This window comes from Dipodomys spectabilis, unplaced genomic scaffold (assembly GCF_019054845.1).
Source record: "Dipodomys spectabilis isolate Male_0828 unplaced genomic scaffold, ASM1905484v1 ptg000092l, whole genome shotgun sequence".
NCBI lineage: Eukaryota > Metazoa > Chordata > Mammalia > Rodentia > Heteromyidae > Dipodomys > Dipodomys spectabilis.
In genome coordinates this window covers 8,432,850-8,456,606 of record NW_024870769.1, presented here as the reverse complement: position 1 = coordinate 8,456,606, position 23,757 = coordinate 8,432,850, and the positions used below count along the sequence as shown (strand labels likewise).

At 37.1% G+C, this 23,757-nt stretch overlaps 1 protein-coding gene across 1 annotated transcript in view; it reads right to left on the bottom strand.

The window, feature by feature from the left end:
• The window catches only part of Abca13 (ATP binding cassette subfamily A member 13), a 402,123-nt gene that overhangs the window by 96,118 nt on the left and 282,248 nt on the right, over positions 1 to 23,757 (bottom strand). Inside the window, exons 53-55 of the mRNA XM_042684933.1 lie at positions 22,073 to 22,326; positions 17,103 to 17,295; positions 13,827 to 13,936 (exon numbers count right to left, since the gene is read on the bottom strand). Coding sequence (XP_042540867.1) covers positions 13,827 to 13,936; positions 17,103 to 17,295; positions 22,073 to 22,326 — 557 coding nt within the window. The remainder of the gene's footprint in view (positions 1 to 13,826; positions 13,937 to 17,102; positions 17,296 to 22,072; positions 22,327 to 23,757) is intronic.

Sequence of the window (23,757 nt, the reverse complement as noted above, 5' to 3'; positions counted from 1 at the left end):
AAGAAGTGAAGAACCTCTACGATGAAAATTTTAAAAACCTAAAAAAAGAAATTAAGGCAGAATTTAGGAAGTGGAAAAGCCTCCCATGCTCCTGGATTAGAAGGATTAACATTGTGAAAATGGCAATACTGCCAAAGGCTATCTACAAATTCAATGCAATACCTATCAATATCCCAACCTCATTCTTCATTGAAATAGAAGAAGCAATCCAAAAATTCATGTGGAACAATAAAAGACCCTGAATAGTAAAAGCAATCCTTAGCAGAAAGAACAGTGCAAACTACTACAAAAACACAATAACCAAAACAGCTTGGTACCTGCACAAGGACAGACCTGAAGACCAATGGAATAGAATTGAAGACCCAGAAATGAACCCAAAGACTTATAGCCACCTAATCTTTGATAAAAGAGTCAAAAAATAGAATGGAAGAAAGACAGCTTATTCAGTAAATGGTGCTGGCAAAATTGGTTAAATACCTGTACAAAACTAAAGCTAGATACCCTTATATCACCCTGCACCAGAATTAATTCCAAATGGATCAAAGATCTCAATGTCAAAGCAGACACCCTGAAAACATTACAGTAAGTAATAGGAGACACTATAGGCTCCTAGGCACAGGCTGAAATTTCCTTAATAAATAAAACCTAGAAACACAACAAATCAAAGAAAGGTTGGACAAATGGTATTGCATGAAATTGTGGAGCTTCTGTATGGCAAAGGACATAGCTAGCAAGATAAATAGAAAGCCCATGGATTGGGAGAAAATCTTCACTAGGTAGACATTAGACAAGGGTCTCATATCTAAAACATACTTAGAACTCAAAAAACTAAATCCTTCAAAAGGGAATGGATCAAGAAAATGTGGTATATATACACAATGGAATTCTATGCCTCCATCAGAAAGAATGACATTGCCCCATTTGTTAGGAAATGGAAAGACTTGGAAAAAATTATATTAAGTGAAGTAAGCCAGGCCCAAAGAAACATAGGTCCCATGGTTTCCCTTATTTGCAATAACTAGTGTATGTCTGAGACAAGCAGAAATGGTTGTTGTTAGGCGATGTTAGGCGAAATGAACCCCAAGATAAGGATTCAAATGTTTTTTTTTTTTCTTGTGATTGTTTCTAACATATTTATAAGATGATTTCTTTGTTGCATTGTATGTCCCTCCCCCATGGTATAACCCCTGTTTTCACTGTATTTGATGTTGGTATAATTTGTGGAAGGGAAGAAAAAAAAACAAATTGTTTAAATAGGGGTACAGGTGGACCCATTGCAACAATGAGATGTAAAAACATTATGTCGTTTTGGGGGAGGGAGGGGAATGGGGAGGATGGGAAGGGCTGGGAAGGGGAAATAAAGGATTAGGCAACAATGCTTGATAAGAAATGTACTCGTTACCTTGCCCATGTAATTGTAACCCCTCTGTATGGTATTTTCACAATAAAAATAATAATAATAAATAAAAAATAAACTAAATCCCCCAACAACAAATCCTTAAAGAAACAACTTCCTGATTAGTAAATGGGCTAAAGACTTAAAAGAGAAACTTCTCTGAAGAGGAAAAAGAATGGCCAACAGACACATGAAGAAATGCTCAACTTCTCTAGCTATAAAAGAAATGCAAATCAAAACATTAAGATTCCACCTCACCCCAATTAGAATGGCTAGAATCAAGAAATCTAATAACAACAGATGCTGGAGGGGATGTGACCAAAAGAGAACCCTACTGCATTGTTGGTGGGAGTATAAACTTGTTCAACCACTTTGGAAAGCAATATGCAGGTTCCTCAAAAGACTCCACATAGAGTTCCCCTATGACTCAACATTCCCTTTTGGGCTTTATACAAATGATCACAAACAAGGCTATACTTAAAGCTACCAGCACAACTATGTTTATCGCAGCATTATTTACCATAGCTAAGATATGGAACCAATCCAGATGCCCCTCAGTAGATGCATGGATCAAGAAAATATACATATAGACAATGGAATTCTATACCTACATCAGAAAGAATGATATTGCTCCATTTGTTAGGAAATGGAAAGACTTGGAAAAAATTATATTAACTGAAGAAAGCCAGGCCCAAAGAAACACAGGTCCAATAATTTCCCTTATTTGCAATAACTAGTATAAGTCAAGGACAAGCAGAAAGGTCAAAAGCTATATACATATGACCATAAAAGATGATGTTAAGTGAAATGAACCCCAAGGTAGGAACACAACTTTTTTCTTTCTTGCTATTGTTTTTAATGTATCTAAAATGTACTGTGTGATTTTTTGTTTCTCTTGTATGTTCTTACCCCATGGTTTATAACCCCTGTTTTTACTATATTTGATTCCAGTGCCCTACATCTTGTATAAACATTTTTCTAATTTGGGGAGGGGAAGGGAAATATCAAAATGCTGAATTTAGGATACAGTTTGACCCATTGTAACAATGAGATGTAGAAGACACTACTTGAAAATGAACTTTACTACTTGGATGGGAGAGGGGAGTTGGGGTGGTAGGGAGGGAAGAGACAGTAGAAGAAATACAAAGGAGGAAGTAACAATGCTCAATAGGAAATGTACTCCTTACTCCTGTAACTCTAACACCTCTGTACGCTGCTTTTACAATAAAAAAAAAAACATTAAAAAAAGAAATATATTGATTTTGGAGAAAATTTACATGGAATTTTCAACAACTAAAACCAAGTTTCTAACACTAAATGCACCTTCTTCTCCTTTAGTTCCCTTTGTAACATTGTCTACTGCTAATTAATATTCAATGCTTCAAAATACTTTGGCTACAACTTCTCATACTCAAAATCATGTATGATCTTATATTTTCTGCACTTCTCTCAAAGATGTGTGGTACTATGCTATATTTTCTTTAACCCACATATGTTGGCATAGTTCATTTTTGCTTCTCTCTCTCATTCATAATCTTCTTCCTAAACAAACAAATGAACAAACAAAAATAATAGAATACCCTTAGAAGATGTCATACTAGTCAGGAGTCTTAAAAGTCAGAAGGAAGGGAAATGAACAAAACAAAGAAAACAGACCTTGAAATATTTAAATGTATTATTAAAGCAAAATACTCAATAATTAGTGGAAAGATATCAGGAAATATATCAGCTGGTCAGAAACAAAAATGATAGACTGAACATCAATGTGACTTTCTTAGTTCTAGGGAGCACAATAACTAAGGATAAGAAGTCAAGAAAGAGAGAACAGAGAAAACAGGGTGAGACAATTATAACTTTGTTGGCACTAACAAAAGTAAACCTCCAGGTAGAAAGGGTCAGTAGAACACCAAACATAATAAACTACAAGGAGGAAGAGGAAGAGTTAAAGACAGGTGCCAAGGCACAGCATCATTAAATGTTAAGACCAGACACACATACCCTAAAATGAATCATGTTATCATACCTCTAGATGCCTCAGGAGTCATGTTGAACCCTAGGTGATGCAATGGAAAGATACACTGAAAACTCTTCAGAGAGTATATAATATCTCACTACTAATCAGCCCAACTAGCACACAAATATTGGAGAGAGATTAACAATTTTTCATACTATGGGTTTGAGGGACATTGTTTCCTACTAATTTTTCCTCAGGAAATTTCTGGGAATTGCTCTCAAAGAACAACAATAGCAACAAAAAATAGGAAAGAATAAACCAAGAGAATAGAAACCATTAAACAAAAAAAAATGGCAGCAATAAAAGAGAAGACAAGAAAGTTGCAATGTTGGCCAAAGGCAATCACAGGGCAGCTGAGGACTAGACCCTTGAGAGACAGCATAGAACAAAGCTTCAAGAAAATCAAATTGATAGGTTATGTAACATATTTTGGGAATGAAAATGGAGAGACAATCCATAGGAAACAAAACAAATTAAGTAAAGGCAACCAATAACACGAAATGTTAAGCAAAAATGTGATGCCAGGGCATCTCCGACCTCAACTGTGATATGCACTTGTACCATTGTGGCCTGTAAATTTGAAAACTAGTAGCCTAGAGTGTGGATTTGGATGTTATGTGGCGGGGCACGGGGGGGGGGGGGGCGGTCTGTAAATTTATTCTTCCTGGTTTACAGATTAACAAGAAAAAATTTAAAAAGTATTTTATAATAGATGTATTCCTCATAATATATATATAACAAAAATCACTTGCAATATGAACAGAATGATCACTGACCGCAATTTATAATCATCAGATAAAGCCAACATTAATTTCTAAGTTGAAAATTGTAAAACAAATAACTTAGTAGAACAAATGGGCATGGCTCATTTTCACTGTGATAGGAGCATCTGAGGCAGACTTAGGGCCCCACAGGGAGCATTATCCATCTCATGAAGCACAATATACAATCTTTGAGATTACTTTTGGTATTTAAAATTCCTTAGACAAAGAATGTCTCATATTAGTGGTTTATCTTCTCCCTTCCCCAGAAACTTACTCTATGCATTAAGGAAAATAGGGTTCTATGTTGGAAGAGCCTTAGAAAAACAGATTCTAGGACTACAATGATTCCAGTATTCAAATTGGTTTTTGTATCTAAGTACCTTGGAAAGGAAGCAATTCCCTCCAATATTCCACTTCAGTGAACATTATCCCCTAATTAACAAAATGCTGAGGGTATTTCTCTGCCAGGGGACTTTTACAATTTTTCTAATGCCACTTTGTAATACAATAGATTACCCAAGATGATTTAATTATCCTGGCACATCAGAGTAGGAGTACAGGAAGATAATTATTGGTATAGGATAAAGTTCCAGGGGCGGGATGGAGGGAGTAATAACAGATTAAACTAGTTATTATCAATGGAATGCCAGCGAGTTTTCATACACACAAGGTATGTTCCTTTAGAAAACACACACACACACACACACACACACACACACACACACAGAGTTCTACTTCTGCATTAAAGTTGCTGGTTTTGAAAAGATATCAAAGATACCTTGGTTGACAGGATGAACACCTAAGACAATGCATTAGCAGATGAAACAAACAACAATCTGAAACTAAAAACCCTTTCAATGAGGAACACATTGTATAATATGGTCTCCCTGGCTCCCTGCCCTCAATTCCTACAGCAAAAACAGATGTCTTGTGCTGGTACTTACTCCACCTTGTAGGCCCTGGAACAAGCACCACTATTGTCTATCTTGCATTAAGAGGCTTCAGGTAGGAGTTCTATAGTCCATGACTAGAAAATTCACTTGAGAATCTTAACTACAGGAGATATAAATGATTCAGTACATGCTGGTGTTGATTTTTTTACTATTATTTTGGGGGTGATGGAGATTTTATCTGATATTCAGTGGACTATAACACAGGCATTCATAGGAACACTGTAGAGAAGTTCAAAAATAGTACGATAACATATGCATCTAGAAACTGAGCAAAATGAATGAGACACTATACTAACTATACTATCACTGCAATTATTGAAATGGTCCTCTCTATAAGTATATATGCAGAAGAAAATAAGTATGGATGCCTTGTATTTCATAGACATATAGATAGGCAGAATTTTTTTCAAAGCTGGAACAAAAAAAATGAAAATCACTAGTGTTTAAAATAGTCAAAGACTTTCTTCATTACTTTCCTAAATCTGTGTAAGTATTATTAAACTGTCATTTAATTTTAAATGGCGGAAGAATAAGTTGAGTAATTCCCTGGTTGGTGAGGTCATAATTTAAATTCCTCTAATATCTGTTCCTTGGTAATCTAAAGAAAGATAAATTCCTTTTAAAGCCATAAATGAATTTTATGTACTTTTTATATAAAGCAACATAATTTGTATATAAAGTACTAAGTGCTTTACCCATAATGCTTAGCATTTTGATAGCATTCTTAAGCTAACAATTAACACTCACATGAATTCTAAATAATAGTCACTTAAAATGAGGAAACCAAGGCCAGAAGATAATGTCTATCCCAGCTCACGCATTAAAAAAGCAAGCTCCTAGTCTGAAATGTGAAGAGAAGGGTTAGTGCCTTAAAAAAATGTAGTTTTTTTTAATTAATTGCACCATGAACTAACATAGCCATTTGCAAGATGTGAAAAAAGGAACAAATAAAAATTGTAATTCTGCATCTAGATACACAAGTATCTGACCTGTCAGTCCATTTCCATTCACAGTATTATTTTGTTATATACTGTTTCAATTATTTGCCAAGAAGTTAGCTTCCCCTCTAATTTGGCACTGTCACACTCAGCCATGGCCACCAGTAATGTAACTGTACTATGATTGTGTTGCCTAAAATGGAAGAAACCCACATGTGCTCTAGGCTGTTCCCAGAGTTTTCTTCATTGGAGTGAGCAGAATTGACCCATAAATCTATAAGTAATCACGTTAGGCATTATGCAAATGGTTTCAAATGAATTCATGGAAGTATAGTAGATTCTATGGAGAGCTCAAATAGTAATCAACACCAAGAAATGTACTGGTATATGAAAGGGGGGGAGATGTAGGGCCAAGGGGAGTGGGGGAAGATAAATGAAGGGTGGAGGATATGGAGAATGAAGTCAAGAATGCATTATATATACCACAAAATTAAGGAAAGTAAGGGAAGGGGTCAGTCAAAGTAGGGTGAAAATGTTGAGGGGGATACCACTGGTCAGGATGCATAAATTGCTTTGTTAAATGGCACCTCCTTTGTACAATTACTTAAAAATAAATTTAAAATTTTATTTAAAAAAGAAACTGAACTTACGTTATTTTGTTTGTTTAATTGCAGTACTGGGATTTGAACTCTATACTTTGCTTGCTAGGCAGGGACTCTACCACTTCAGCCATCTCCCCCAAACCCTATTTTTCAGATAGGATCTTCTCTTCCCATGCCTCTTGGACAGCTAGCCTGGACTACTTATGCTTCTCATGTATCTGGGAAGACTTGGGAGTACCACTATGCTTTTTTTTGTTGTTGTTGACATGGTTAATTCGCTAATGTTTTTGCCTAGGCTGCTTGCTCAAACCAACTTTGAATCATGATCTATCTTCCTGATCTAGCAGAGTAGCTGAGATTATAGGATTGTTATTCTATCCAGCAAGTTTATTTATCTTTAATATATTTAAATGTAATTGTTCAATATTATAAGTGGCTAGTGACTACAGATTTTTAGGCTTAGGTATAGTTTTTAACTCTTTCATTGCGAACTATCTTTCCTTCCACATGTCTTTGGAGAGTTATTTGGCATATTCCATTCTACCACATTGTGCCTAGGTATAAGTCTTTTTTATGTGAGAGAAGTATAATAGCTCTTCAGGCTAAGAAATCCTCTGTGTTTTCAACACCAGGAAATTCTTGACTACTAATTCTTTGAACATTGCTTTTCCCAATTTGCCTCCACCATTTTTTATGCAAAAGCTCAATAATGAGACAAATATATTACTTTTTTGTTTTGATGGGGATTGCTCTCATAACTCACAAATAAGCACACAGAGTTTTATTTATTATCTGTTCATATGTACATTATTCCTTGTTAATCAAATACCTCATATATATTACAGTTCTTCACATTATTTTTTGTAGATCGTGGGGCTTGGGCGCTGTCCTTGCACTCTTCAGCTCAAGGTGAGCTCTCTACCGCTTGAGCCATAGCGCCACTTCCAGTTTTCTAGTGGTTTATTGGAGATAAGAGTCTCACAGACTTTCCTGCCTGGGCTGGCTTTGAACCGTGATTCTCAGATCTCAGCCTCCTGAGTAGCTAGGATTACAGGCGTGAGGCACCAGCGCCTGGCTCTTCTTTACATATTTTTATATATATTTATTTGTATAAATGCATAACTATATAAATTATATTATGTAAATATACTATATTATATACAATAAACTATACTATAAAATATATAATATATAAAATGATAAATATATAAATATATTATAAATATAAAGAAATATATATATATTTTTTTGGTCAGTCATGGGGCCTAACTCTGGGCCTGGGCACTGTCCCTCAGATCTTCAGCTCAAGACTAGCCATTTATCACTTGAGCCACAGTGCCACTTCTGGCTTTTTCTGCTTATGTAGTGCTGAGGAATTGAGCCCACAGCCTCATGCATGCAAGGCAAGCACTCTACCACTGAGCCACCTTCCCAGCCCTTATTTTTATATTTTTATCTTTATTATTATACTTCTTTAAGCACTAGACAATAAAAGTAAATAGAATATTTTTTATTATTTTCTTATTCTCTTTATAGTTTTTCAACAGTTTGTTTAGCACATTTTCATAGTTTGGATTTAACACACAGAATTTTCTGACTGTAATGATTATAGCAAATATAGCAAAGTACATTTGGTTAATATAAAAATGTCTTTGCCTTAGATATGATTTTTCCTAGACTTCTATTTAATAAATGTTCATGTGTTTGTTCATTTTATTTTGTTTTCTCCTAACCAAATAATCACTCTTTTCATCTTTGGGATCACTGTAATACTATATTGAGTAAGTTACAAAAAAAACATGATCCTCTATTAAACTCAGTTTCTGAGTATTTGAATGTTGAAGGAAAGATAAGAGCAATAACATTTATCACCTAAATACTTACTGTTCTGCTGTATGTCTACTTCAAAAGTACTTAATGCTGCTCAATGTTCTATACTTTTCTTTTTTTTTTTTTTTTGGTCCAGTCGTGGGGCCAGAACTCTGGGCCTGGGCGCTGTCCCTCAGCTCTTCAGCTCAAGGCTAGCAAGCTACCACTTGAGCCACAGTGCCACTTTCGGCTTTTTTCTTTTTGCTTATGTGGTGCTGAGGAATCGAACTCAGGGCCTCATGCATGCAAGGCAAGCGCTCTACCACTGAGCCACCTTCCCTGCCCAACTTTTTATTGCCTCACTTATAGAATATGATGTTGAGTGAATGTTCTCCTCGGTGAATGCTTAGTGAATAGTGAGACAGGAACACGTTAGAAAAAATGTAGGAGTTAAGAGTTTAAATCTTGGATCAAAATCCCCGATGACTTTCTAGATGTTTGAGCTCTACAATTCCTTCAGTTTTATCGAATTTTATATATCTCACAAGTTAGATTAGAATAACATCGGCTTCCCAAGGTCATTGTAATCATTAGGAATGCACAAGAATGAAAGTCTGTATATGAAAAGGAGTTACAGTAAATCATGACTATTGTTAGCAACATTTAGTTAACTCCAGTGGTTTTGAGACCCAAGAGTTCACCTGTTGGGTTAAAAGAAGTTGATGAGGAGGCATGGAAAGCGTGACTTGTTGAAGAGTGCAGGCCAAGTTTATGGTAATCCAAAATCAATTATTTGCACTGTGTTGGTAAAATAAAATGCATTGTGATTTTTATAAGGATAGAAGTCTGTCAATTTGTAACCAAATTGTTATATCAGGAGCTCATTTTATACTATAATTTGATATGTTCTAAATCAAATTATAATTGCTAATGTGAAATTCGTTTTTATTATACATTTGTATGAATGTGTGCGTATGTGTGTGTATGCTACAATACATCCTATTTCCCAAGCTTAAGAATATGCATTCTTTTCTGGATTCTGAGAGGACTTTTTGACAGAAATTACAGACCACTTAGTATACATATTTGTGGATATTATCATTAGAGTTACATAAGAATATATACATTCTGGATATATACATTTTGCTTTCAAAAGTCCTAGTTCCCATTTTGCATTAAAGTCAGAGTTCTTGCAAAAGTATATTGATCCCATATCTACCCATTGATCTGTCTCTAGTTGTTAATGTATAAAGAACTGGAAGACAATGCCAGTATTGTAAATTCTTAAACAGAAACTCAGTAAGGCCACTGTTTCATATAATATAACCTCAGAAAAGAGACAAAATGAAACTTAATATAATGAATGGTTGTGTCCATGTGTCTCAATTACTTAGCAATCAGTTATGAGCTGCATGGGCAGGAAGGTATATTCCAACACTCTAAGTAGTTAAAAGTTCCATTGTGGTTCTAATTGCCTATTTAATTCCTTGAATACCAATGTGCAATTAACATTACAAATAATCAAGGTTAAAAATATAATTAATGCAAGTGTGATTTAGTTATAATTAAACCAATTACACAGATATGTAGCATAATAAGGGACTTGCCGACCATTATGTGGATGCAAATTTATTCATCCTTTCAAGAGCAGCTATTTGAATTTCATTTTCTAATTATTTTTTACAAATGATGAAATGGAATAATAAAGGAGAAAATCAGTCTTTTGGGCAATAAAAAAGTAAATCATGTATTTTTCATTCTTTTCAAAGTTCTGTCTCTTTGGTCCATATGAACTTGTAAATAAAGAAGTCAGTGAGGATGCCAACAATGAGAAAAGTGTGGCTGAAATTAGGAAAGCAACTCCATTTGTAATAGCCCCACAAAAAATAAAATACCTAGGAATTAACTTAACTAAAGAAGTGAAGGACCTCTATGATGAAAACTTTAAAATCTTGAAAAAGGAAATCAACACAGAACTTAAAAAATGGCAAAACCTCCCATGCTCCTGGATTGGAAAGATTAACATCGTGAAAATGGCAATACTTCCCAAGGCTATCTACAAATTCAACGCAATACCTATCAAAATTCCACCCTCATTCTTCAAGGAAATAGAAGAGGCAATCCAAAAATTCATATGGAACAATAAAAGACCCCGAATAGCAAAAACGCTCCTGAATGGAAAGAACACTGCTGGAGGAATACCAATACCAAACTTCAAACTCTACTATAAAGCCATAGTAATCAAAACAGCTTGGTATTGGCATAAGAACAGACCTCAGGACCAATGGAATAGAATTGAAAACCCAGAAATGAACCCACAGACCTATAGCCATCTAATCTTCGATAAGGGAGCTAAAACAATAGAATGGAAGAAAGACAACCTCTTCAGTAAATGGTGCTGGCAAAATTGGTTAACTACATGTAGAAAACTTAAGCTAGACCCTTATATATCACCCTGCACCAGAATCAACTCCAAATGGATCAAAGACCTTGAACTCAAAGCAGACACTCTGAAAACATTACAGGATGGAATAGGAGAAACCCTAGGTCTCCTTGGCTCAGGCCGAAATTTTCTGAATAGAGACCTGGAAACACAACAAATCAAAGAAAGGTTGGACAAATGGGATTGCATAAAGTTGCAGAGCTTCTGCAGGGCAAATGACATAGCTAGCAAGATCAATAGAAAGCCCACGGATTGGGAGAAGATCTTTACTAGCCATACAACGGACAAGGGTCTCATATCTAAAATATACTTGGAACTCAAAAAATTAAACCCCCCAACAACAAATCCTCAAAGAAACAACTGCCCAATAAATAAGTGGGCGAAAGACTTAAAGAGAAACTTCTCTGAAGAAGAAAGAAGGATGGCCAATAGACACATGAAGAAATGTTCAACATCCCTAGCCATAAAAGAAATGCAAATCAAAACAACATTGAGATATCACCTCACTCCAGTGAGAACGGCAAAAATCAAGAACTCTAACAACAACAGATGCTGGAGGGGATGTGGACAGAAAGGAACCTTAATTCATTGTTGGTGGGAATGTAAACTTGTTCAACCACTTTGGAAAGCAGTATGGAGGTTCCTCAAAAGACTCCACATAGAGCTCCCCTATGACCCAGCAATCCCACTTTTGGGCATTTACCCTAATGTTTACAAACAAGACCACACTAAAGCTACCAGCACAACTATGTTTATTGCAGCATTATTTACCATAGCTAAGATATGGAACCAACCCAGATGCCCCTCAGTAGATGAATGGATCAAGAAAATGTGGTATATATACACAATGGAATTCTATGCCTCCATCAGAAAGAATGACATTGCCCCATTTGTTAGGAAATGGAAAAACTTGGAAAAAATTATATTAAGTGAAGTAAGCCAGGCCCAAAGAAACGTAGGTCCCATGGTTTCCCTTATTTGTAATATCTAGTATATGTATGAGTCAAGCGGAAAAGGTCAGATAATGTGATGTCAGGAAAATGAACCCTTAGATGTGTATTTTAATGTTTTTTTCTTTCATGCATGTGTTTCTAACACATTTATAAGATTATCTCTTTGTTGCTTTGTATGTCCCTCCCCCACAATATAACCCTTGCTTTCACTATATTTGATGTCAGTATAACTTGTGGAGGAGATGGGGAAAAACCAGTTGTTTAAGGATACAGGTGGACCTGTTGCAACAATGAGAAGTACAAGTTGTCATGTCCAAAACGAACTTTACAATGTTGGTGGGGGGGGGGCTGGGGGGAGGGAGGAAGGAGAAGGATTGGGATTAGGGGGGGAGGGGGGAGGCTGGGAAGGGATGTGAAGGATAAACAAAGGAGGAGGCTGCAATGCTTGGTAAGAAATGTACACATTATCCTGCCCATGTAACTCTAACTCCTCTGTACAGCATGTTCACAAATAAAATAAAATTAAATTAAAAAAAAAAAAAAAAAAAAAAAAAGAAAAAACATAAAAAAAAAAAAAAAAAGAAGTCAGTGAGGAGAAAATGTAGGTATGTCCACAGTCAACAAAAATACCTGACTTCTCACTTTTGTTACTATAGGAAAAAAAATCACTGACAGGACAGCAAAGAGTGAGTCAACTGCTAGTGTGATTTCCTTTCAGAATGGTAAGATTTATATATATGAACCTCAAATATTCACTTAACCGATGCGTTCTATTTCTATCCTTGAACCTCATTATGTGTGAATGTTGCTTTCATCCACTGGCATAAACCAACAAAGTGATCGGCATCAATGTATTCTCTGCACACAGACAGCAATCGTTATTGCCATGGATGTGCCTGTAGGGAATCAGGAGAGGAGGTATAGTCAAGAGGGCCATGCAGGGATAACTCTGGATATAGCTGATGTCCACAGCTGGGCTCAGGCAGCCTCAGTATGTGCCCGTGTAGAAAACAAAGGGAAACATGACTTTTCTATTCCTCTACATAGGACATGGGGCTTTTATGGTGAGCACCGCTTCTAGCCCCAAGTAGCCATAACTTCCAGAAAGATGAAGTTTGAGTGGGAAAAGGAGGGTTACTACCTGATCCCTTATAACCATACTTGAAGCTCTGCCTAGCAGACACAATAGAGGGCTTTTTATTCCCATTCACTTGGGTTATATACAAAACATCGCTGATGCATTTTGATGCTTTCAATGGTTTTGTCACAATATCTCTTGGGCAAATGGTTAACAAGAGTTGAGCACCATTCATTGCTCCTTTATAGCAATACTCACAAGACACAATGTTGGAAATGAACTTTACAACTTGGGAGGGAGGGGAGTGGGAGAGAGGGAAACTGGGAGAAAATGAGGCAGTAGGTAACAATTTTAGACAATACTCATTACCTTACCTATGTAAGGTATGTACTCATTACTTTACCTGTGTAACTGTAATCCCTCTGTAATTCCCTTACAATAAAATAAAATTGAAAATTAAAAAAAAAAAGAATAGACAACTAGCCAGGCGAAGTAGCTCACTAGCTATTTAGGAGGCTGTAATCCTAGCTCTTTAGGAGGCTGAGATCTGAGGATTGCGGTACAAAGCCAGCCCAGGCAGGAAAATCCCTGTGAGAATCATATCTGCAATTAACTACTCAAAAAATCAGAAGTGGAGCTGTGGCTCAAAATGTTAGAGAGTGCTAGCCTTGAGCAAAAGAGCTCAGTGACAGCACTCAGGCCCTGAGTTCAAGCCCTACGACTTACCAAAAAAAAAAAAAAAATAGGCAACTAGAAGGAAAATCAGGAGGAAAAATGGTGTTTCTAAATCTTTACTCCACAGACATGAGGGCATTCTAGGGACTCTCTGGGCTTATTATTTTCTTTAGTAGGAAAGTGATTTAGTTTAGATCATACCCCAGGGGTGTCCGGATGACAGCATGTCCTGAGCTCGGATGAATTTCACCATTCAACATTTTGAACATAGTACTCTTCCCAGCTCCATTCACCCCGAGGAGCCCAAAACACTAAAGGAAAAAAAAAAGTTCAATGAAACATGTTAATACACCTAAAGTGACTTTAGAAACATCACTTTAGTTGAGTCAACTTTGAGTACTGTGCTATTAAGCATACTCTGAACATTACAGTACAATGTGATTTTATGGATTCTACATATTCTATGACACTTTACACGTTAAAAGCTATTTCCAGAAACATCATGGAATTGAAATATGAAAATGTTAGCATTCATTTACAGACAAATCCATGCATGGAAAACTGAACAGAATGAGAATTGTAAAGTACCTCAAATTAAGCAGAAAATTATATGTCTTTGAAAGTCGTCACATCATTGGAGTAGATATTTTCCTGCTGCTTCCGTTTTTGAACATTTTAAATTACTTTCTAAAAATATTCCATTTCAACCTTCCATATGTAGTATATATACCCATATGAGTTTGAGCGTGTGTATTTGTGTGTGTGTGTGTGTGTGTGTGTGTGTGTGTGTGTGTGTGTGTGTGTGTGTGTGTGTGTGTGTGCAGCAGCTGTATTTCTTCCTTTTCCATTGAAGAGGTGGTAAACAAAATTTTCCAACTCTGTGCCTGGAAGAATGCTGATATGAAGGAGATTACTTCTAGTTTGGCATTCTGACAGTTTATTCTTGGTTTAATCCTGTCTTCTATTCCATGTAAAAGATGACATTTTGCTCCCATTTCTAGGCTTAGTGTCTATCTTATACCTCTGCATGTACTTTGCAAGTTTCTACCTTGGGACCCAGGTCTTTGATTCATTCCAGTCTCCTTTGAAGATGTTCATTTTCTGAAGTCTAGGAGCTGGTGTCTGCTGGTATAAACCGGCTTCCTGTTTTCTTCTCTCTCTCTCTCTCTCTCTCTCTCTCTCTCTCTCTCTCTCTCTCTCTCTCTCTCTCTCTCCTCTTTCTCTCTCTCTTTGGCTTTTCTTATAACCTGGGGAGTGGATTCTGGATCCTGGATTCTGCCTGCCAGTGACATAACCCTACTTAGTGTCTCTAGATATTACATTGGCCACCTAGTTTAATCACCATGTTTTTCAGTTTCCCTCTATCTTACCCATAATGGAAGAAATGGGTGCATCTCACTCTACTCCAGTCCTGTGCCACTGTTGTGGCAACTGAGTTGGGCATGCCAAGATACACCAGCAATAGCCTATCAAAATCATCAGACACACCTGCCTTCTTCCTTCCTATACCATCTCTGCACATAAAGCACCAAGAACAATACTATGTGTATGCTTTATAATTTTATCTTATGTGAGGCAATGCTTATGCTGCTGTAGAACACCGTGTAGGCGTATGGTCTTTTGTTTCTTAATTAAGTACTTATTTCAGTCATTTCTTTATTTTTCACAGGCTCTTACAAAGCACTTCCCATCTGGACTATCAAATAGTGATGCTCATAAATGCTTAGAGAAGAGAACTTACTGTACATTTGTTCTTTAATGTTTCAAAGGCCAAGGTGTTGAAGGAGGATCCCTAAGCCATGGCATGAATGAGAGACGGTGGAGCCTTTAGAGGATGAGGCCTACTGGAAAGTTTCAGTTCACTGAGGGTACTGAAGGGGATATTGAAATCAGACCAGACCCCCTTTCCTCTCATTTTAGCACCAGTTATGAGGTGAACAGCTCCTTCTGCCACACGTTCCTGCCAGGATATGTGTAAGATGATATTCTGAGCCACCAAAGCAATGAGGGCCAATGAGTCATGAAGGGAAACTGCCAAATCTACAATCTAAAAGGAATCTTTCCTCCTTACAATTTGATTGTCCCCAGTGTTTCCTTACAATAATGGGAAAGTTACTAACACACACCAAAAAAAACAAATTTAAATAGCATCCCAGATACATAAAATTCAAGTTTTTCTCTTCATTCTTAGTTTAAAACTACTACAGAGAAAAAAAATTAAAAAATTAATATTGATGTTAATTGACTTTGAAACAGGGGTGAGATTTTTCCTAAGACAAATACAGTTACACAACTAAAAGCAGCAGAAATAAGAGCCACAAAACCAAATATATCTTTAATATTTTGTTATTTTCTGCTAGAAATCATGATTGTGGGCATTAGGAAATCCCTTGATTGCTTCAGGTTGATTTGCTGGATTCTTTCATTTAGGATGATCATCCATGGGACAAATACTCTTAGTTCACAGGGAGAGTATGACTTTCAATCAGAAAACAATATAACATACTTTGAATTTCTCAGGAGCTTGAAACAATACACATACAAGGTGTTCTTTTTTTCTCAGTTAATTAAATGTAATCATTTCCAAGGTTGATTTCCTTTTGTGCGTTAAGTACAAATCAAGAACAATTTATACAGCTTCTGTCAGTTCTAATTAAAGATTTCTACTAGAATTAATACCATGCTCATGAGAAATGTCCCCTGCTGTGGTTATGAGTATTTAACTTACCAGAGCAGCATAGTACTGAATATTAAATGGACCTAACTGGGCACTCAAAGCAAACAAGGTTGGGTAAGAGGAAGAATTTCTTTAACTAGCTAACTATATAGATATATAATATAAACATATATAAATATATACATATTATACATTTATAAATAAATAATATTTTCAAATATGATATATCTATAGTTACATATGTATATATTTATAAGTATTAGATATATTTGTAAATATATTAATATTTAATAATTTATAAATAAACACATCATCCAGCAACACAACTCTTAAAAATCCAAAGTCAGCTGATATTTTCAAAATTATGAAACAGAAAAAAAATTGTGAAACAGGAGATGGAGGTATAACTCAGGTTATAGAATGCCAGTCTTGAGCACAAAAGCTAAGCAAGAGTGTAAGGCTCTGAGTTCAAGTCCTAGTATAGAAACAAAATCTGCTGTTGATTAAGTGGTCACTCTTTGACTATGCAAAGAGCCAAGAGACATTTTTTGTCAGTCGTGGGGTTTGAACTCTGCACCTGGGTATTGTTCCTGAGCTCTTCAGATCAAGGTAAGTGATCTACCACTTGAGACACCGTGCCACTTCCCAATAGACTTTTATTTCATCTCAGTTTCTGTAACTTTGAGAGAAGGCTGCTTTTAGATGTGAGTGCAGAAATTCTGAAAATGCTACAAGCAAATCCGTTCTTAGAGTTTCATGGATTAACAACAGAGCAAAGCTAAAGCAAAACACTTCTTTACCTCTCCTTTGGGTATTCCCACAGTAACATCTTCCACAGCAGTGGTCTTCTTGAAAAGGCTTCTGTAACTTTTATTAAGGTTGTATAATACAAGGATGTCCCCACTGGTCCTTCCTTCAAACACTCTCGTTTGCTCTTTTTCCACATCTCTATCCTTTGAAAACTTCATGGTATGTTTGAGGACAGTGTGACCCCTTTGAAAATAAAGAGAGGATCAATTGACACCTAAGCAAGTATACTGTATTAGAGAGATCTATGAGGATAGAAACAGAGCACATTGGCTCTTTCCAGGGCACCACAATCTTGACATCCTGATTAGCAGAAAGAGTCAACCTTCATTCCTTAATTTAAGGAATTTAACGTTAATAAAAGACATTGAAGTAGATCTATCCAAAAATGATGTTTTTGATTCTATGAAGAACAAAGTTGTTTGGGACCTCATGCTAGATGTAAGAAAAAAATCAGGCTGGGAAAATGGCTCAGTGGTAGAGTGCTTGCCTTGCATGCATGAGACCCTGGGTTCGATTCCTCAGCACCATGTAAGCAGCAAAAGCCAGAAGTGGCACTGTGGCTCAAGTGGTATAGTGCTAGCCTTGAGCTGAAGAGCAGAGGAACAGCCCCTAGGCCCAGAGTTCAAGCCCACGACTGACAAGAAAAAGAAAAAGGAAAACAATCATCCCATCATAATAAATTATCAATTTTAAAGATATTTTAAATGGTTTATTTGGTAAAAGAGCATATACAAAAAACACCCAAATATGATAAGCTTATGGTATAAGTTGAAAAGAATTCAGTAATCAGTCAGCATTTTGTACAAGTCTTCTATACGGTAGTAAGATAGCATCTACCACTCTAAATCTGAGCTACACATTCTTCATTATGACTTTTAATCTGGTGTATTGTTATTTCTTTTGTTATTAGTACTAGGGCTTCAACACAGCCTGGGTACAATCCCTCAGTTTTCACTCTAGGGAAGCCTTCTGCCATTTCTGTCTTTTTGCTAGTTAATTTGACATTAAGAGAATCATGGAATTTCCTACCTGGGCTGGCTTCAAACTGTAATACTTATAGCTCAGCCTCCTGAATAGGTAAGATTACAGGTAAGAAAAGCCAACACCTGGCTAATCTGGTATATTTTAACTTTTACGTTAATTTCATTTCCCCTGTAACCCACAGATTAAATAACTACTCCTGAGTAAGTGTTATACCAATATCCACTACCTTGTTTTCATATGCAATATTGTGAAAAAATCACATTATCAGGTAGGGAGGTGGGTAAAGGAGCTTAATTGTGCAATCTTTTGCAATTTTTAAATTATGTCAAAATAAATAGGCATTAAAATCCAAAGACATAGCATCACCCTCAGCCATTCTAGCTCCACTAAATGTATTAGTTTTCTACATCTGAAGTCACCATTTGGCTTTTTTAAAAGTATATTACTTCAGAAACATTATGAATAAGATAACTAGATGTGCAAAAGTATATGTCACCATTGTGACATATGTAATATGTTGTTCATGTCACTTGAAAGTATGAGAAAGACTCTGATGAGGGGGTACCAAAGGTATTACCAACATTCAATTCATCCATCTAAGAAGGGTTACAGGATTGTCATCAATTCGTACAAATCCATCACGTTTTGTATTTTTCTGCTTCACAGTATTTGTTTTCTCAGACGACCCTCCACCCTATGCCAGTTTTTCCAATGTCCTTTTTCATTCTAACAGATCATGTCTTTGTGTCCTCCTCTCCTCCATCTCTACAGTACCCCACACCCATGATCCTTTTCTCCATGTAAATTAACTGAGATGGTCCTGATTCTCAGCCAGAGCTGCTCATCTCAGGGCTCCAGTGAGGAACTCAGCTATACATATCTGTTCAAATCTCTTTGATTCATTCTGGTGGGTGGAGAATGTGTGATTGAGATTACTTCTTGTGGAGGTCCTTCCCAACAATCCACACTCCTAGTACCTCCAACTCTGCTCGGCCATGCGCCCCTCAGCCATCCTCCCACTGGCAATCACAACAAATGGCACCTATCCTGCAGAAGAAGGATCCAGATGGGCCCTGGAGATAGCAGACGTCCCCAAGTATCAGCATACCTAATAATCTGGGCCATCTTCCTGGCTGTTGTGCCTCAATCAGCACAAGATACTGAGGGCATCTCTTCTCCAGAAATGAGAGGACAGAACAGGTGCAACTTCCCCAAACCACCCAACCTGGGGAGCAATATGGCTGGGATGCTAATAGAAACCTGGATTCTTTGCCAACAACTAAAAACCAACACCAGACTTCAGGTGGGTGCCGGCACATGAGAAGGGCAGTTGTGAAGTGGGCCCCACAATACTCTCCCTTCTAGTGGTGGTGACTTCCAAGCTGCTTGGATGGGGAAGGCAGTCTCTGTCTGAACCCTGTGCATGAAGCTGGGTTTTCCTATTCTCTTCCAAGATTCAACCGAGAATACTATAATTTTCCTGCAGGAAGGGGTTTATCATCAGGTAAAGATCATTAGGATATAGATACTACAGATATGTCCTCATTAAGAAAGAGGTGGTTATGGGAAGCTGAGAAGTCCAGCTGATAAGGCAACTAGGGAGAGAGGTGTGCTGGTAGCAAAGTGAGGCAGGCAGAGAAGATGGAGGCACAGTTCTCCCCGTGGTGTGGAAGGAAGGGGCAGGGAGAGCTGTACTGAATACAGCTTGTCAGACTTAGAGGGCACTGCTGTGAAACTTGGACTTAACCATTTTGAAGAGGAAGCAATACTAGGGTTTCAATTCAGGGCCTCACCTCTTATGAGCTATTACTTGAGATAGTCCATCAGCTGGTTCTTTGCTTCTTGAGTCTGGCTTGGAACCACAATCCCCCAAATCTCAGCCTTGTAAGTAGCAAGAATTATAGGCATAGGGCACTCATGTCCAGATGCACTTTAATATACATATAATTATGGATATGCATATTTGTATATAATACATAATAATTATATATAATAACAACTATACATAGCTGTTAGTTATCATAAAGGGGATTACAGAGGGGTAACATTACACAAGTCAGGTAATGAGGACTTTTCTTTTTGAACGGTGTCACTCCTTCCCTCATTCTCTCCCAGTTTTTCCCTCCCACCTCCACCCACCAATTGCATAGCTCAATTTCAACAAAGTGTCAGGTGTATCATTGCTGCATTTATTCACTCTTTTTTTCCCACCCTTTCTATGCCCCAGACAAAAGGAAAAGAAAACACAACCAGCAACAAAAAACCCTCTTGTTTCTATTTCCATCATTTTGTATGATCAAATGCACATAAACAGTGATTAGTAATCTCTCTCGAGCTGGACTTGAATACAAAATAGACTGGGTTCCATGATCACTGTGATGGTAATCTTACAAGATCACCCACCGACTGGTGTCGAAGCTAAATTATGTTTCTGTGTTTTACATTGACATGCAGCAAAAATGACTACTGAAGATATCAAAGACATTACTCCAAATCCAGTTCAACTAATATGCTCTATAAAGTCAAGGTAATACAGCAAGAATTCTTATTGAAGTCTTTTGGTACTGTAGGACGTAACCTGAAACGTGCCAGAGGGGATTCTACATTACAGGTTTTAAAGCAGATTGAACCAATAATGGATATCACAGAATTAATTATGTTCGAAAGGCACTGAGGACACTTGCCTGAATTTGGTAAGCTATTGGTTATCTACAGATTCCCAGAATAATTATGGTCAAATGCAAAAGACTTTTGGGATTTGCATTCAAAATGGATTTCTATGTTTGCAGCTTTAAAAAGTTATGAAAGGAAAGGTTGTCATGAAAAATGGAAAAGGAAAAATCTGCAAAGGAATCATTGTAAAAGATTAATAACATGGCATTACATCTTTAATAGGCTCTCCAGCAAGAGGGTCTTAAAATTTTTCTCCCCATAGAATCCTTCTCTTTGGGCTAGGAAGGTGGCTCAGTGGTAGAGCGCTTGCCTTGCATGCCTGAGGCCCTGGGTTCCATTCCTCAGCACCACATAAGCAAAAAGAAAAAAGCTGGAAGTGGTGCTGTGGCTCAAGTGGTAGAGCGCTAGCCTTGAGCTGAAGAGTTGAGGGACAGCGCCCAGGCCCAGAGTTCAGGCCCCATGACTGGATCCAAAAAAACGAATCCTTCTCTTTGCTGGAGGTTTGGCACAACTGGAGACTCTTGGCAAGCAAGAGATCAAGTCAAACCAGTACCACACACACACACACACACACACACACACACACACACAATTAGGTAGAAAAAATCCTTCCCTTTACCAAAGCTTACAGGCAAATCAGTAGATTTGCGGTGGACAGACATCATTGTGGACCCTACACCAAATAGAATGTATTTCCTCTTAGGTTTTATAAATGAATTCTGACAATATTTTAGACATCTGTGAAAAGCTCTCTTAAATCCTATTCATAGAAGGTGTGTGTATGTGATGTACACATACATGTACACATATCTACACATTCACACATACCTCTCACAGCATAAAATTGCCTCCTCACTCAACCAAGGTAAGAACCCAGCATACAAAGGAATAGGATCTGGAAAAGCCTTGATGCATTCCGTACTGAATTTTCATACCTTCCTGCCATCCGGAGCTAGTCATAAGAAAACAAATTACTTTATAGTATCAACCCAAATTCACCTGAGGTGCTACAAAGCAAGAGGGGAAACTGTGCAATTTCAAAGTGGAAAATACACTGATACAACTAAACAACTGCAAAGATTATCTCATAGGCTGCCACCTTATCTTTTTGAAATTCTTCCTAGGGAATTTGGTGACTCACACTAATCAAAATAAAAAAGGAAATGTAAAATCCTCACTTAGTAGTACCATGCACAATTCTGGTCAGACCCATTGCTTATCATGCAACCTCCAGGATGGATTATTTTTTTCTCCTTTTTATTCAAGAGTGACTGGCCTTCTGGATGAGCCCTGTGGAACATACCTTGGCCGCCACAGCAGGTCCCAATGCAGCAGAAGCCTCAGGATGAGAAGAAGTGTTCCCTGCAAGGCCAGTACTACATAGATCCAGCCCAGGAAGTTCATCTCAAAGGGACTCACATAGGAATCGATGCCAAAATTGTGGGTCAGGTCATATTTGATCTGATTGTAGCAGAGTTCTATCAGTCCTTGTCCCAGGCAAAATTGAGGGAAAATAGTGAATACCCACTTGAGCACATTGTAGATGTTCTGTAAATTCTGCATAAAGAAAGAAATTTAAATTAAAAGCTAGTCCCCAATGGTTATGACATCTGTGAGCAACTCTTTTTTTCTCCTTGGTTACATGCATACTCTAGGTCTTTCCTAATCCAATTCTCAATGACCCCAATGAGCTCAATAGACAGCCATCAGACCAAAGAGGACTGTTCTTGAGATCTAATATCTAATTATATTTAGCTTACAGTGGAGCTCTTTTCCTTTTTTTCCCTTTGGAATGGAATTGTGTATCTTGTCCTGCTTTTGTATTTTAGTAGTATGAGGAACTATGGTTGTGGGTATTTAAGTAACACACAATTCAGGCTGGGTATAGTAGCATGTGCCTCAACCAAATTCCCAGATATCCTGGAGGCAGAGATTGGAAGAATCATGGTTTGAGGCCATATAAACACCAAACCCATTTCCACCAACAAGCTGATATGTCAGGAATGCTATAATCCCAGATAAATGGGAAGCTATGTAGGAAAAGGTTTGTGGTCCAAGCTGCCACATAAAGAAAGAAGAAAAGGGAGAGAAAGAGAGACAGAGGCAGAGATATACAGAAAGAGAAAAAAAGAAGGAAGGAGAGAGAAAGACAGAGAAAGGGGGAGGAGAGAGGGAGAGAGGGAGGGGAAGGGAAGGGAAGGAAGGAAGGAAAGAAGGAAGGAAGGAAGGAAGGAAGGAAGGAAGGAAGGAAGGAAGGAAGGAAGGAAGGAAGGAAGGAAGGAAGGAAGGAAGGAAGGAAGGAAGGGTTACCGGTTCATTGTGAGTCTAGAATAAATGCCAAATATATGTAGATATCATTATGAAATGAAGAATACATATGAAAAAGGAAATATAAAGGATATAATAATAACATGAAATAAAAACATATACAAAGACACAGTGTTTAAATATATCTGAAATTCCAATATCTGCCATATGTTTTTACTATCTTTGCTACCTGATGAATATTAATTTTTTCCATCTGAAAATTATTACAATGTTAATCAATTGTTCACTATGTGCTTTTGGTAAGTTATTATATTCTTCAGCTTCATTGTATTTTTGTCACATTTCATAGTTGTGATAAATATGCAAACTATTAAATATGAACTAAGTTGCTAATGAAAAATAGTCTCAAGAAATTGCTTCATGAGGACAAGCCACACTGGAAGAGCAAGGACTTAATTCCAATCTTCTTGTTTCAAAGCCAAGGTGATTCCACTAAGAAATACAGCATTTGGGCGATGTTGTTCTCCTGAACTGAACTATAAAGCAATTAACCCAGAAAGGCCACATTCATAGAGTTACCAAAGCAAACCCTGAAAATACCATGATGATTTAGATGTTTACTTTATAGTCTTTCCTTTTCTTTAAATTATACAACTGATAAGAATATGAATAATCATATTTTCAGGTAGAGAAATCACCTTAATTGGCACATATAACACA